Source organism: Brassica napus, chromosome C9, assembly GCF_020379485.1.
Source record: "Brassica napus cultivar Da-Ae chromosome C9, Da-Ae, whole genome shotgun sequence".
In the NCBI taxonomy this organism is placed as follows: Eukaryota; Viridiplantae; Streptophyta; class Magnoliopsida; order Brassicales; family Brassicaceae; genus Brassica; species Brassica napus.
Genome location: NC_063452.1, coordinates 3930461 through 3944149, shown reverse-complemented (window position 1 = coordinate 3944149; position 13689 = coordinate 3930461). Strand labels below are relative to the sequence as shown.

The window sequence follows — 13689 nt, the reverse complement described above, 5'->3', positions numbered from 1 at the left end:
GAATAAAGGTAAATGAAAACAAAATTTAGTACAAATAAGAAATAGTATAATAATATTCTTCCACTGGAATCTTTAGGATGGCATGCCCAAATTTATGCATGGCCTAATTTTTTTTATATATAACTGGATGACCTAATTATATATGGATGTTTGCTAGACTAGTGTCCAAAGGATTCATGAAACGACAAGTTCATAGTTGTTAATTATTAGTTGTATACCTTTACTCGACATATAGTAATCTTCCAATTTACATGCATGGAATATCTATATTACATTAGATAGATGCGCTCCTTTATATGTTTTTTTTTTTTTGGAACTCGCTCCTTTATATGTTCCCGCATGTATACATTTTCAAGTAGTTTTAGTTCCATTAATATCTTATGGTTATAGACTTTTAATTTACCAAAATAATATTGTAAAAATATAAAAAAAATGTTACTAAAACTCAACGCATCGAAGAAGATTAATTGAGTATAAGTTAAAAATGCATTCGACCAATGACGCCTAAGGTTTGTGTGTCTATTATGTGCACTAATACAATCATCGATTGGCTCGATAGAATTATTTTTATGTGTTAGGGAAGTGAATGTTTCTATGATTTCCCAATGCCGAATAATCTTTTTAAGTATAAACTTAAGAGATCATTTTTTTAGAGAGATTCGCCAACCACTATTGTATGCGTGATTCTCTTAATAGATTCGTCACTATGTGGCTCCACCATCAGGGCTATTGTCCAAGGTTTATTTTATTACTGATTTGTCGCTTAAAAGGTGGGTGAGTGACAAAGTTTAATCACAAAATGTGTGCTTATAATTGGTAGAATCAGAAAGGATGCTAATTTAAGTAACCTTAACCGTCGGATTTAAGATATAAACAATTGAATGTATAGTGACATGATATTATGGAAGTATGGTACAATAAGTTATAAGTCATTTAAACAACGAATTGTTCATTTGTTCTATTGTGATATTTAAACAAAAGATTGAATTCAAGTTTTTGTCGACATATTAAAATTTTGGATGGAAAACGAAAGATTTATAGAGTAGTGTAAGATAAACTCTGGCGTTGCCCCATAGGCCCATAAATTAAAAAAGTTATTTGAAATTGATTATTTAAAATTATTTAGGAACAAATTTATTTCATCAACCTTCAAGCATTTCTTTGATCACCATAAAAATCATTGCCAATTTGCTAGTTATAATCGTGGGAGCCGAAATTCACGTCGTCGAAAGTCAAAAAACCCTAATTTTCTCTGAGGTCTCGGATTCTCTGCGAGAGCCAACGACAAGTAACCAAACAAATGCGGAAAATACGAAAAGATAACAAAACGAACTCATAGAAAAAGATAGATCTTATTTTGAATCCACGTAAGAGCGTTGCGATCATCACAAGAGATTATAAAAGCTTCGGCCGCAAGGGCTATCAGCGAATTACTTAGTTCTAGCAACCTAAAACCTTAAACCTAGTTGAGTCTCAGCTCGATAACAGAAGACGAAAAAATATAAGAAAAAGGTTTTGATTGATTTCAGACTGAACCTTATGAAAGGCTGCCTACGTACCCCTTTTGAGGATCAAGCCAAACGTAGTTCGATTGAAAGAGTAGAACAAGAGATCGAACTGCTTGGGCGAGTTCGTATCGAGTGCCAGTCATAGAAACAGAACATGTCGAGAATAATGCCTAAAAGTTTCTAAGTGCAGAGAGTTCTAAGAGTAAAAATAATTGTCCCCTTGCCTCTTCAACCTCGACGTCATTATATACTCCTCCTAGAGGCAGTTTGCTCTTTCCCTTTCTGCTCTTGGTCGAGTTTATCGCTTCGCGGAAATATTCCATTTTCGTTCGATATTTGTGTTTATCCTCCGAACTTGACATTTATCCTCTGAACTTGACATTTATCTTCTCCTGCATAACAAAAGATAAACCGTCATAACAATTGGGTTTGATTTGGTATAAAATAGTAACTGGGCTCTTAGCCGCGTTCTGGGCCCTTTCGGGTTTTTTTTCCGACTTAGGCGTTTTTTACGATTTTATAAAAAAAGCGCTTTCGAAACGACGTCGATTCTGAAGAACATTCAAATTCCTCGTATAGCGGAGGCAATTCGAGGTGTTTAGCTAACCGTTGATGTTTTATACGATCAATCCGAATGTTATTCGAGAGAACGAGTTCTTGTGTTTTTTAAATCGTAAAGTTCCAACGGTGACTCCGATCGATATGAAGCAAGAGCAGGTTCGTTCTAATCCCGAATGAGGGAGATGCGAGGACTGGACTGGTCCAGCTCGGTGGATGGCCGAGCTGGTCGCGTGTTCGATCCAGCTCGGCCATCCGCCGAACTGGACTGGTCCAGCTCGGTGGATGGCCGAGCTGGTCGTGTGTTCGATCCAGCTCGGCGGATGGCCGAGCTGGTCGCGTGGTCGATCCAGCTCGGCCATCTGCCGAGCTGGACTGGTTCAGCTGGTCGTGTGGCCAAGCTGGTCGTGTTGTCGATTCAGCTCGGCCATCCGCCGAGCTGGACGGTGTGCTCTGTCCACCCTTCAATAAAACGGGCATAACTTATGCTACAAGATGCTGATTGACCTCAGACCGGTGGCACTGGAAATCTAACTCAAATATGTATCTTGTGTCAAAATATGGGCTCAATCAAACAATGGGATGGTCTTCATCGACAGCTAAACATCTGACGCGTCTATGCAGTTCTGCACCTCAAAAGGTCCGAACAAACGAGTTGGACTGCGTGTTTGGTTCCGTGATCCATTTCTCTCGAGTCTTTTGCTCAGAAACTTTTGTCGAGAGTGTGTCGATAAAGCTTTCGTACAGAAACACAATTTTTGGACGTTTATTTCGAAATAACCGTTTTTGACCCCAACAATGTTTGCTTCTTGTTGTCGATAAAATATATCAAAAACTCGTCGTATAACATTTTCAATAAAAATTATACAAAATTTTTATTGCGAAAAATATTTTCTGGGAACTTTCAGACATTAATTCCGTGGTGACCGATATTTACCCAACAACAAGTTTCATACAGATGGAATTACTAAGTACTGTCAGCGCTAAACTTACATCGAAGTCAAGTTTAAAAGAAAATTTTGAAGAATAAAGTTCTGGAACTCACAAAAAACTCTCAACTTAAGTTATTAGATTTATCTTTTCAAAATCACATAAGTTTTTTTATATCACTACAACTTAAATATTGTAAAACAGGAAATAATAAAAAAAACGAGAAAATTCAGAAAACAAAAGCATATATAAGCAACAACTAAGATAAAAATTTTTTTTTAAAGAAAATAGTTATTAAATCTCTTAGCTTTTTTTTTTCGAACAACAAATCTCTTTAGCTCAAAGTTTTATTTGTCACGTTCAAAATAATACTTTTGTCTTTATGTGATAGAGCCTTTTACGACTCTATAAAAACAGTTCCACACACAACTCTCTTCTCTAAAAAAAAAACTAAACTATTGCATGCTCTCTCTCTCTCTCTCTCTCTCTCTCTCTCTCTCTCTCTCTCTCTCTCTCTCTCTCTCTCTCTCTCTCTCTCTCTCTCTCAATCAAGAAGATCATGTCAGGCGTGTGGGTGTTCAAGAACGGAGTGATAAGGCTTGTAGAGAACCCTAACCAGTCAGGAGCCGACACATACAGCCGAAGGAAGGTCATGGTCTATTTACCCACAGGAGAAGTGGTCTCATCTTATTCGATGCTCGAGCAGATCCTCCAGAGTCTTGGGTGGGAGAGGTACTTTGGCGACACAGAACTCCTCCAGTTCCACAAACCCTCATCCATTGATCTCATCTCTCTCCCTAGAGATTTCACCAAATTCAACTCCGTTTACATGTACGATATCGTCGTCAAGAACCCTAATTACTTCCACGTCCGAGACTCCCATTAAATCTTTTGTTCTTTTTGTTGTGTGTTTGTTTGTGTGTGTGTGTTTTACATTTTAGTATTTGTTGGATTTTGTCTTTAGTTGCATGTGCATGTTTTATTTCCGTTGTCGATGTTGAGAGTTGTGTAACTGTATGTGATTGTGGTTTTATGAAAGTTGAGATTAAGAAGAGAAGAGTCGATTTAGGGAGAACTTAATTATAACATGGGTAAGTTCCATTTTAATGTTTTCATCCTTGCATAATTCGGTTCCACGATGATCTGTTGTATCGGTCACACCATTGTTACTGAAAGATATGTTTTTTGGATTTGTTGATCTCATCATCTCAAATGTTTTCTATTTTAATCCAAAACTCAAATTTCGTGATGAACTTTTTTCTCTTTCCTATTCTAGTTTTATTGACTAATCGATGACATTTTTGGATAGACTTCTAATTAGGGTTCCCAATATATATTTAAAACATAGTAAACATCCAGGGAAATATCTATCATAAAAGATAGATATTATTATCATATGATTTTAGTGCCATAACATATCCGCTGTATCATACTGGAAATTACCATCATATACTCGCTCCACAACATATCGGCTGTATCATATATATATATCACATATCTATATATACATATGATGGAATATTTGGGGACCCCATGAGGCATGATGAACTTGTTTTCATTAATGTAATTTGATACCTTAATTCTTAGCAAAGAAATATGAGTTGCTCCATCTCTTCAATTTTGTGTTGGTCGAAAGTAATATTGAGTTCTCTTAATTGGTCTCCAGATATATGGTTCCATTTCAATATGAACAAAATAAGTTCAAGTAAGTTGAAAACATCTGTATAGTGCTACATTATTATCATTTATCTATTTTAATCTATTTGCCTTTCGTGCTAGAGCGTCGAAAAGACATTGCGTAAAAAGCTTTTGCAGGCAATTGGTCGTGTCAGTCTTTCAGTGAACACTACCGAGCAGCTACATATTATACGAAGAAATTGTAGTAATAAGTGAAAATGATGATACCCTATTGGTTTAACCAATTATATGATTTTCGATCACATCACTGAGTCAAAAACATCTCACACAAACGTAAGCAGTAGACCACAGTGGTCCACGTGAACAAAGCAATGTCAGCTTCTCCACGAACTTACGGGAATCCGAAACGTGTCTAAAGGGAACATTGCTTTAAGAAACACTTCCCAGTCTCGAGGAGCACTGCTCACCTGACCTGAGCTTTAATATCATCGACACATACACAACCCCTATTAGATATATAGGAGTGCATGTGTATGACAAGTATTCCTACACTGTAAAAGGGAAAATTTTCAGAAGCATTGATTGGTGAGGGACATGGATTTGTGGAAGCTTCTGATGTATTGTATACGAGACATGCTTTAGTCTATAAGAAATAGCTAAGCTAGAATTTAGGCCACTTGGAGAAACTAGTTTAGGCTTTGCCTTGCAATTAAAAGTGTATCATTCTGTTGAAGGCATCTTCCACCCCACTCTATTTTTCACTACAAAATAGAGGAAAATGGAGTATAGAATAAAAAATGTTTTAACCATACTTCATTTTTCACTCCATAAGTAAAGTAATCTATTTTTTGTTTATTCACTACTCCGTATTCCGTATTCTATTTTAATTATTTTAGAAGAAAAATTAGAGTTTTAATTAGAGATGCTCTTAGACGAGTTAACATCGTTTGAATTTTGTCATATGGAGATGTACGTCATTTAGCCCCAACCTCATAAAGATCGAAAAGACGACCGGTCATGTTAGTGCATAACATGTACATTGATGCTGGAGGAGTTCAACGATGTGCTCCACGGAAGTCGATTGCAGTTAACTCATAATTTTTTTTTTCACAGTTAACTCATAATTAAGTCATAATCATTTGATGTTATTAGCTTAATCATCTTTATGATGTGTGGACAATCATTTTACTGACAATGAAACGGTCCAAAGCCCAATGGCTTTTCCAAAACGATCAGAAGCGTTTTATATTGTTGATTTAGATTTGTTAGGAGATTGATCGCCTCCACCACCATTACCACCCAAGAATTGGCAAGATTTAAGCTCTGTTTAACAAACACACAAGTAATCGAATTCATTTTTATAGAAACACTAGTGTCTTTCTAAGGAGATTCGTTTCCTTTGCATACACGTTACCTTTCTTAATATTTTATCTTCTTTTCCTTTGATCCATATTACTTGAGGTTATGGCATTAAAGCCGAACAACCAAAACATAACCAGAACAAGATCTCTCGGTGTCATTAGAAGATGGGTCTGATCCGAAACCGGAGAAGCCTTTACCAAAATATCTGAAACCAACAATCAGTTCAAGACCCGACCTAGTCAAGTTCTTGAAAAAAGAACAACATTAGTCTTGAAGACAACTAGAAAGAAGCATGCCACAGCTCTATGCTCTTTGTCTTTCCATGGAAGCAGATGTGGTACTACTGTGAAATCGACTCAGGTGCCTCCAAAGAAAAGCGGGTTGAGCAGTAGTAGCATTTCTTTGAATAGCAAGAAGGAAGCTCCTGAAAATCTTACAGCAAAGAAAACACCTGAGAAAGAGATTGCCTTGGATACTGCTTCTTTATCGTCTGCTCAAGAAGATGAAGAGGAGATTCTCAAGGTTGAGAGTGGTGTACAAGTTGTTGATGATATAGAGGAATCCAGAGTTCAGGAAAATAAAGAGGTGCATGTAGAGGCTTTGCATGGAGATGAATCCGGTGAAGCCGTGAAGGGAATGTGAGTGGTGAACCAACATTTGTTGGTTCTGATGTTGGGGAAGGCATTGTTGTCGCCAAAGAAAATGAAAATGAAGAAAAGGAACAAGAAGAGGAAGAAAGATTGATCAATGAAGATAACTTTAAGAAAATAGAGGAAAATAAAGAAAAAGAGAACAATGATGAACTCAATGAAGAGGTTAAAATGAAGATTGATGAAGATGAGACTTCAGAAAAACTTGATATTGACATGAATTTGAAAGAAGTTGAAAGTGTTGAAGAAGCAACCGAAAGTGAACAGAGAGGAGAATGTAAATGTTAAAGATGAGGAAAGGAGAAGGTTAAAGAAGAAGAAGAATCAGGCGATGGAAAGAAGAGGGAAGTAGTGAAAGGTAAGAAGGAATCTCCATCAGCTTATAACGTTGTTATAGCTATTAAGATGCAAGAGAACCCAAGGAAGAACAAAGTTTTAGCTTAATTGCTGGAGCTTTCAAACCGTTATTGACTATGAATGAAACTGCATCATCTAAGTGTATATGTTACACGTATACATAAAAACAAAAACAACAACAAAATTATCAATGTCATCTTTAGCTTTCAGTTCCATGTTAATTATTCTTTCTGTCAAATTATCTTAATTTTTGTCTCATGAATTGTATGCTTTTGGAGTGAACAACTATACACCACCGTGTATGTTTGAATGTTTGTCTCATAATACACGCACCTAATCATATGTTTGAATGGATTGGATTCATTGGTGATTGGTGTATATATGCAAGTATCTTGTTAAGATCAATATGAAGCAAAACCTAATGTTTAACGGTAAGAACTAGAAAGAAGGATAAGTAATCGTTTCAGAAGAATAATTGATATTTGATAGTTTATATGTTTGACCAAAAAAAAAAATAGTTTATATGTTGTTGTGGTTCAGAAAAATCCCACGTGGAAGAACACAATGCAAATCTGCAAGTGGGCAAGTGACAAGTGGGGACTCATATTGTGGAAGGGTCCCGTCAGTAGTGTCTGGACGAGAGGATATCAAACACAAAACAAAAAGAAGAACAGCAAGACGAGGTGGCACGTCTTGTTTCCCCAACAAATTTTTTTTTTCCGAAGCGCTTAGCAATTACATAATATTGTATAAGATGGTTGTCGACGGATCTACATTCTATAGAGACGTCTTAGACTCTTAGTTCTATGTCAAACTTGTATATGATGTAGATCAAACTTGTATATGATGTAGATCAAAATATGCTGTTTCTACATATTTTTTTTTAAAGCTCCAACAAATCTGAAAACAAAGAGAACCAAACTTTTTGTTAAAAGAATTACTAAAACTATTTTAATGCAAATTTTTGACATTCAGAAATTGCATATAATATATAATCTAAAATTAATTTTAGTGGTATTTATTTATTCGTCTGTTTGAAAGAGTTATCTCAGTTTTTGAAATTTACTAATAACATAGGAATCCATTTCAACAAAATCAATTAATTTACATGTACAACATTTATAGACTTGGGATATCACACCCTCCACATGTATGCTCACTTTTCTAGGAAAATATCCACATAGTATTGACTTGTACTTTTTAACATAAAATAAAAATAAATAAAGAATCAAGATAATGTGGTGATGGAAAAAGGACAATAGACAGATAAGCAAAAAGAAAGGAGCAAACACTAACGTAGTTGATTACTTTTCTCCCATCGACATAATATAATAATTAATTCCCCGAATTTTTTTTTGAAAAAAAAAAACATTAATTCGATGAAATTAAAATTATATTTTCGATAAAGAAAAAAAAAACTATGAACAAAGAAAAATCATGATTTGCATTATTGATTAAATCACTCATCTTCTTCTTCCTGCAGATCTGATAGAGCAAAACAACTCCTAGACTTGAATGCTCTGTTCTTGAACGATGAGTTCCTTGCAATAACAACTCGCTCTTCATCGCTCAGATCTCCATCGTCTCCTTCCTCTTCATCATCATCATCTTCATCATCATCTTCATCTTCGTTTACAGGCAAAAGAGGCATAGATTTAGGGTTTTGCCATGAGTAGAACGATCTTCTTGCCAACTTGTTGCAGATCTGTAACCTTCTTCTTTTGTTCAACGGATTCTCTTGCTTCGGTACTTCTTTCACACTCCCTATCTCTCCTAAATTCCCAAACGATTTTGATTTCCCTTTGTAGTGATTCGATAGCCCTCTTCTAAAAATAAATCAACAACCCTAATTAATTAATCATTTCCAATCTTGTTCAGCAAGTTACCGTTTTTTTATGTAAGGAAAAATTAAAAACTTTACTTGTTGGGGAGGGAATCTTCGAGAGAGCTCATTGAAGCCAATCCTCGAAGCCCTAGTTCTTTAGATGAATCGTCGTCGTCGTCGCTTTCTTCCTCTTCCTCCTCACTGTCTCCCGGAGTTCCGATCGATGAACTTTCCGACGAATAATCCGCCGTCTGTCCCGACCAGATTCCGCTTCCGACACGACTCAAACCGCCTCCGTCATCGTTCACCGTATCAAAAGAGGAAGAGGAGGAGGAAGCCTTGTCTCTCATCGTTGCCGTCAGATCGCTTCCGTATTCCGAGTCTTCGATTGAGAACGTTGGTCCTCCCGCCATCACCTCCATCGCCGTATCTCTCCAGATCACAAAAAAAAATCAAGAAACTTTCTTACCGGTTTGGTCGGAAATCACGTTGCTTTTGCTTCTGGGTTTGTTTCTGTCTTTTGGGTCGGATCCTCAAATCGCAGACTCAGAGAATCGTAGGAATAGCAATGGCAGAAGAGAGAGAGAGAGAGAGAGAGAGAGAGAGAGAGAGAGAGAGAAGGGATAAGGTTTTTATTTTAGCTAAAAAGAATAATTTAATGGAAGACGATAAGGATGATGATAATAACTCGAAATATGCGTAGGCGTGATTTCGGACACAAACAACTTTAAACTAACGTAGTTTTACAGTCCGTGGTTCTGATCTCTCTGTATTTTTAGTATTTTGAAACATTTAAAAGTTTATTCACAATATAAATTAATTGGAAAATTTAAAATGTTCTGAGTTGTTCACAACTCAACTAAGATAAAGGGAAGGAATATTCCTTTACAATATTTGAAACTGTGTTGCATACTTACATAACCATATCAAAACCAAAAATATAAAGTTTTGGGTTAAAATGTCATTCTTGTTGCAATTTCTCTTTTATATATCGACATTTATGAATCTTACTTTGCCATTTTCTTAGTTCAAATAAAATGTTCTCCCTTACATCAAAATATTTAGAATCTTTTATTAATGTTTTACGTCTATTTATAAAATACATAAAATGTTTTATATACTTAAGTGCTGACCCTACACAAGTTTTAGGTCTATTTATGGTATCATGGCAATATGAGGCATCACCAATTCTTTGCCATCCTTGAATAATCATAACTTTATCCTCTACTTTCTAAATATAAAACAAAAGATTTTTCATTTTGTAAAACTTCAATAGACAGATGATTAAATAATCGTCAAATTGATCAGTATCCATAGTTCAATGGATTGTATCGGTGTGCTTTGTCAAACTTGCGATAAAATTATGTTAGTTTTATGAAGTAGTTTTTTTTTTTTTCGTCATCAACTTTACAGATTCATATTGATTCTCACACTAGGAGATCTTGATCCATGTGAATTACAAAAGACGTTTCTTTCCTACCACTGCGAACTAAGCTATTCGTCTTCTTATTCTGCGTTTTTGGTACATAGATAATCTTTATTCGGAAAAAACTCTCTTTCGGGCCGTTTACGAAGTAGTACCAAAAATAATACACAATGAATATACATAACAAAGAAATACAGTTAGATGTCAAATTGAACAGGGGATAGATGGTAGTGATATGTTTTATAAATTCTTGTGGAATTTATACATTACAGTTTTCTTTACGGCAATGGATATTTTTATCTTTAACAATGACACATTAATTTCTTAACTCCGAATTCAAATAAATATAGAAAACTAAAAAATTCGTTATGAACAAAATTTTGATGGAAGAATTAAACGAAAAGGATATTTGAAAATAGTATTGGGTTTCATTTACACCTACATGCAAGTAGGTAGATTAGCACTTTGCAGTAAGGGTGCTTAGCAAATACAAATAAATTAAAATGTTATTTTAGAAGAAAAAACGTGGTTTATATTAAAAGTCATAAGTAAAGGTCAAAGCATAGGGACCAATGAATGAGATTTTTTTTTTTTTAATCTTATCTTTTTATTTCTTACTCTTAACTTTGCTCTTCTCTTTAAGCAGAAAAATAAATAAAAAAATTGCTCTTCTCGGTGGCCGAGAATCACCCTGAGGCCTGAGATGTCCACCTCTATCCTTTTCTCATTATCATTTCTTTGTATTTTCTTAAAATTTTAATTCGGGGGGGGAATCAATTTTTTTTTCTTGTTGATTATTAACTAGAAAAAGAGAAGATGTATTGTTTGGTTGGCTAAACTTTATAGAAAGGTTAATTATCATGCTTCTCCACCCACAATCTCATGTTTTAAACAATTCCAATCATTCAGACACAAGTTTCTTGGCATTTTCCACACACACACACACACCTTATATACTAACTTTTAATCCATTAATTATATGAAAGAACTTCTTTTTATTTATGAAGGATTTGAAGATTTGCAAATCAGTTTGATTGAGAATTCAAACCTATGTAATGACCGGATGAAATTATAGATCAAAACTAAAACAACATGGGTGATTTTGTTGAATATTCATAAGAGGGGAGGAAATGAAGAATATGTCCATAGCTACAGTACTTGTTTTTCGATGGGACAATTAGCATCGAAAGTTGCCCATTTTCGCCCCATCCGTGCGTGAGAGAAGTAAGAGTTTTGTAGGTTAAATACGTGAGTGTTACCACTTTTAAACAAGTGTGTATTACCGCTTCTAACTATTTTTTCTGTGGCTAAAAATAACCATAGGTTGGTCAAAAATTTAGTAACTAACATCCGCAACCTATACTATAAGTACAATAGTTTAGTATGTTGTACGTTGTGCAGTTGACATAGGTAAAACATATAAGGGAACTACTAAGTTCAGCACTATAAGCAACAACCTATACTATAATACCAGTACACTACAAGAAAACATCGGTATTCTGACGGACATTCCGACGGAAAATGAAATCCTCGGAATTTCCCGAGGAATTTCCTCGGAATATACCGACGGAATTCCGAGGAAACATCAATCCGTCGGAATATTCCGAGGAAATTCCGACGAACTAGGGATCGATCGATGCATTTTTGGACATATACCCATCGATCGATCACATTGTTACGCTTTGGTCCATCTTAGTGATCGATCGATGCGTTTTTGGACATAAATACATCGATCGATCCGTTTATAAAAAAACATTCGAGATTTTGAAACCCCAAACACTAGTTCCTCAGAATTTCCTCGGAATTTCCTCAGAATTTCCTCGGAATTTCCTCGGAATATTCCGAGGAAATTCCGAGGAACACTTGATATCCTTGATCGATCGATGGGATAATATCATCGATCGATCACATTGTTACGCTTTGGTCCATCTTAGTGATCGATCGATGCGTTTTTGGACATAAATACATCGATCGATCCGTTTATAAAAAAACATTCGAGATTTTGAAACCCCAAACACTAGTTCCTCAGAATTTCCTCGGAATATTCCGAGGAAATTCCGAGGAACACTTGATATCCTCGATCGATCGATGGGATAATCTCATCGATCGATCACATTGTTACGCTTTGGTCCATCTTAGTGATCGATCGATGCGTTTTTGGACATATATCCATCGATCGATGCGTTTAAAAAAAAATTGACGTTTTGAAACCCCAAACACTAGTTCCTCGGAATTTCCTCGGAATATTTCGACGGAATTCTGAGGAAGAAAAGGGTTTCCTCGGAATTCCCTCGGAATATTCCGAGGAAATTCCGAGGAAATAGGGTTTTTAAACCGAAAACAACGTTTTGCGGTTTGAATAACACCTATATAACCCTTATTAAGTGTCTTACGTTCATTATGAAGTCAAAAATTTGTTCATTACCCTATAATAAACACTTTTCCGATTGTATGAACGAAATCCCCACAACATAAGAGAAACACTTATACACTTTAATGAACGGTAAAGGGAATACTTACAATTCGTTTTGAAATTTGTTATTTCATGGTTTATGTTCATCTATACAAAGAATCTTCAATGGTATGCATTACAATTGTATAAGAAATGAAATACGGCAAAAAAAATTGATGTTTTGAAACCCCAAACACTAGTTCCTCGGTATTTCCTCGGAATACTCCGAGAAAATTCCGAGGAACAATATAAATTAATAGAAATACATGAACAGGATATTCTTTTTCCTCGAATTAATGAAAATATTCCGAGGAAATTCCGACGGATATTTAAGTGGCCGTCGGAATTTCCTCGAAATATTTTCATTTAACCGGGCAAACAAGCCGCCAAATATTTCGCGAAAATTGAAATTGAAAATAGTGAGGGAATTCCGACGGAAAATATCCGTCAGACCCAAGGTTTTATAAACTCGAACCGCATCTTCTTCCCCATTTCTCTCTTCTTCCCCATTTCTCTCTTCTTCCTCTCCGGCGATCTCTCTCTCCTTCCGGCGTTCTCCACCTTCTCTCGCGACGATCTCTCCGGCGAATCCTTTCCATTCCTTTACAAATCATGTAAGGACCTTATCCCACTCTCTTAGGTCCTATTTGTTAGGTTTTTAAGTAGATTTGATGATTTTAGAAGTTTTTTGATAGATTTTTGTTAGGGTGATTGGGTATGATTGTGATTTGTTGTGTAATAGGTTTAGAATTGTGATTTGGTTGTGTTGAATTGATTTAGAACTTTTTTTTATAAATTGTTTATTATTTTTGTATTTACAAAACGTTTATATAAATTAGATTTTAGAAAATGTTTTTGTATATAAATTCGATTTTTGGATTTATAAAAGATGATTTCATATTTATAAAAATATTTATATTTATTAAAACTAATTTTGTATTTATAAAACATTTTTTTGATTTATAAACACTATTTTTTATTTT

The 13689-nt window shown here is 35.2% G+C and overlaps 3 protein-coding genes and 1 pseudogene across 4 annotated transcripts; 2 read left to right on the top strand and 2 right to left on the bottom strand.

Annotated features, from left to right (window-relative positions):
• Window positions 1-3465: 3465 nt before the first annotated feature.
• Window positions 3466-4048, top strand: LOC125593306 (flowering-promoting factor 1-like). The gene has a single exon (XM_048769745.1). It carries the CDS (start codon window positions 3556-3558, stop codon window positions 3880-3882), a length of 327 nt encoding a protein of 108 aa, XP_048625702.1. The 5' UTR covers window positions 3466-3555; the 3' UTR covers window positions 3883-4048.
• Window positions 4049-5877: 1829 nt separating this feature from the next.
• LOC125592300 lies at window positions 5878-5991 on the bottom strand (the record flags this gene model as incomplete). The annotated part of the gene is given in 1 exon segment (XM_048767094.1): window positions 5878-5991. A coding segment is annotated over 1 exon segment (114 nt), but the record flags the coding sequence as incomplete, so codon positions are not given.
• On the top strand, window positions 5953-7293 carry LOC125593305 (annotated as a pseudogene).
• A 990-nt stretch (window positions 7294-8283) lies between these two features.
• Window positions 8284-9524, bottom strand: LOC106365997 (protein OXIDATIVE STRESS 3 LIKE 2). Of its 2 annotated transcripts, none has more exons than XM_013805526.3 (2): window positions 8925-9524; window positions 8284-8829 (listed from the first exon to the last, which is right to left on the bottom strand). In XM_013805526.3, the coding sequence occupies exons 1-2, from the start codon at window positions 9248-9250 to the stop codon at window positions 8463-8465; spliced, it is 693 nt and encodes a 230-aa protein (XP_013660980.2). In that variant the 5' UTR covers window positions 9251-9524; the 3' UTR covers window positions 8284-8462. The 2 variants fall into 2 exon arrangements, with proteins under 2 accessions (XP_013660980.2, XP_013660982.2); XM_013805528.3 differs by having other exon boundaries at window positions 8284-8826.
• Between the last annotated feature and the right edge of the window lie 4165 nt (window positions 9525-13689).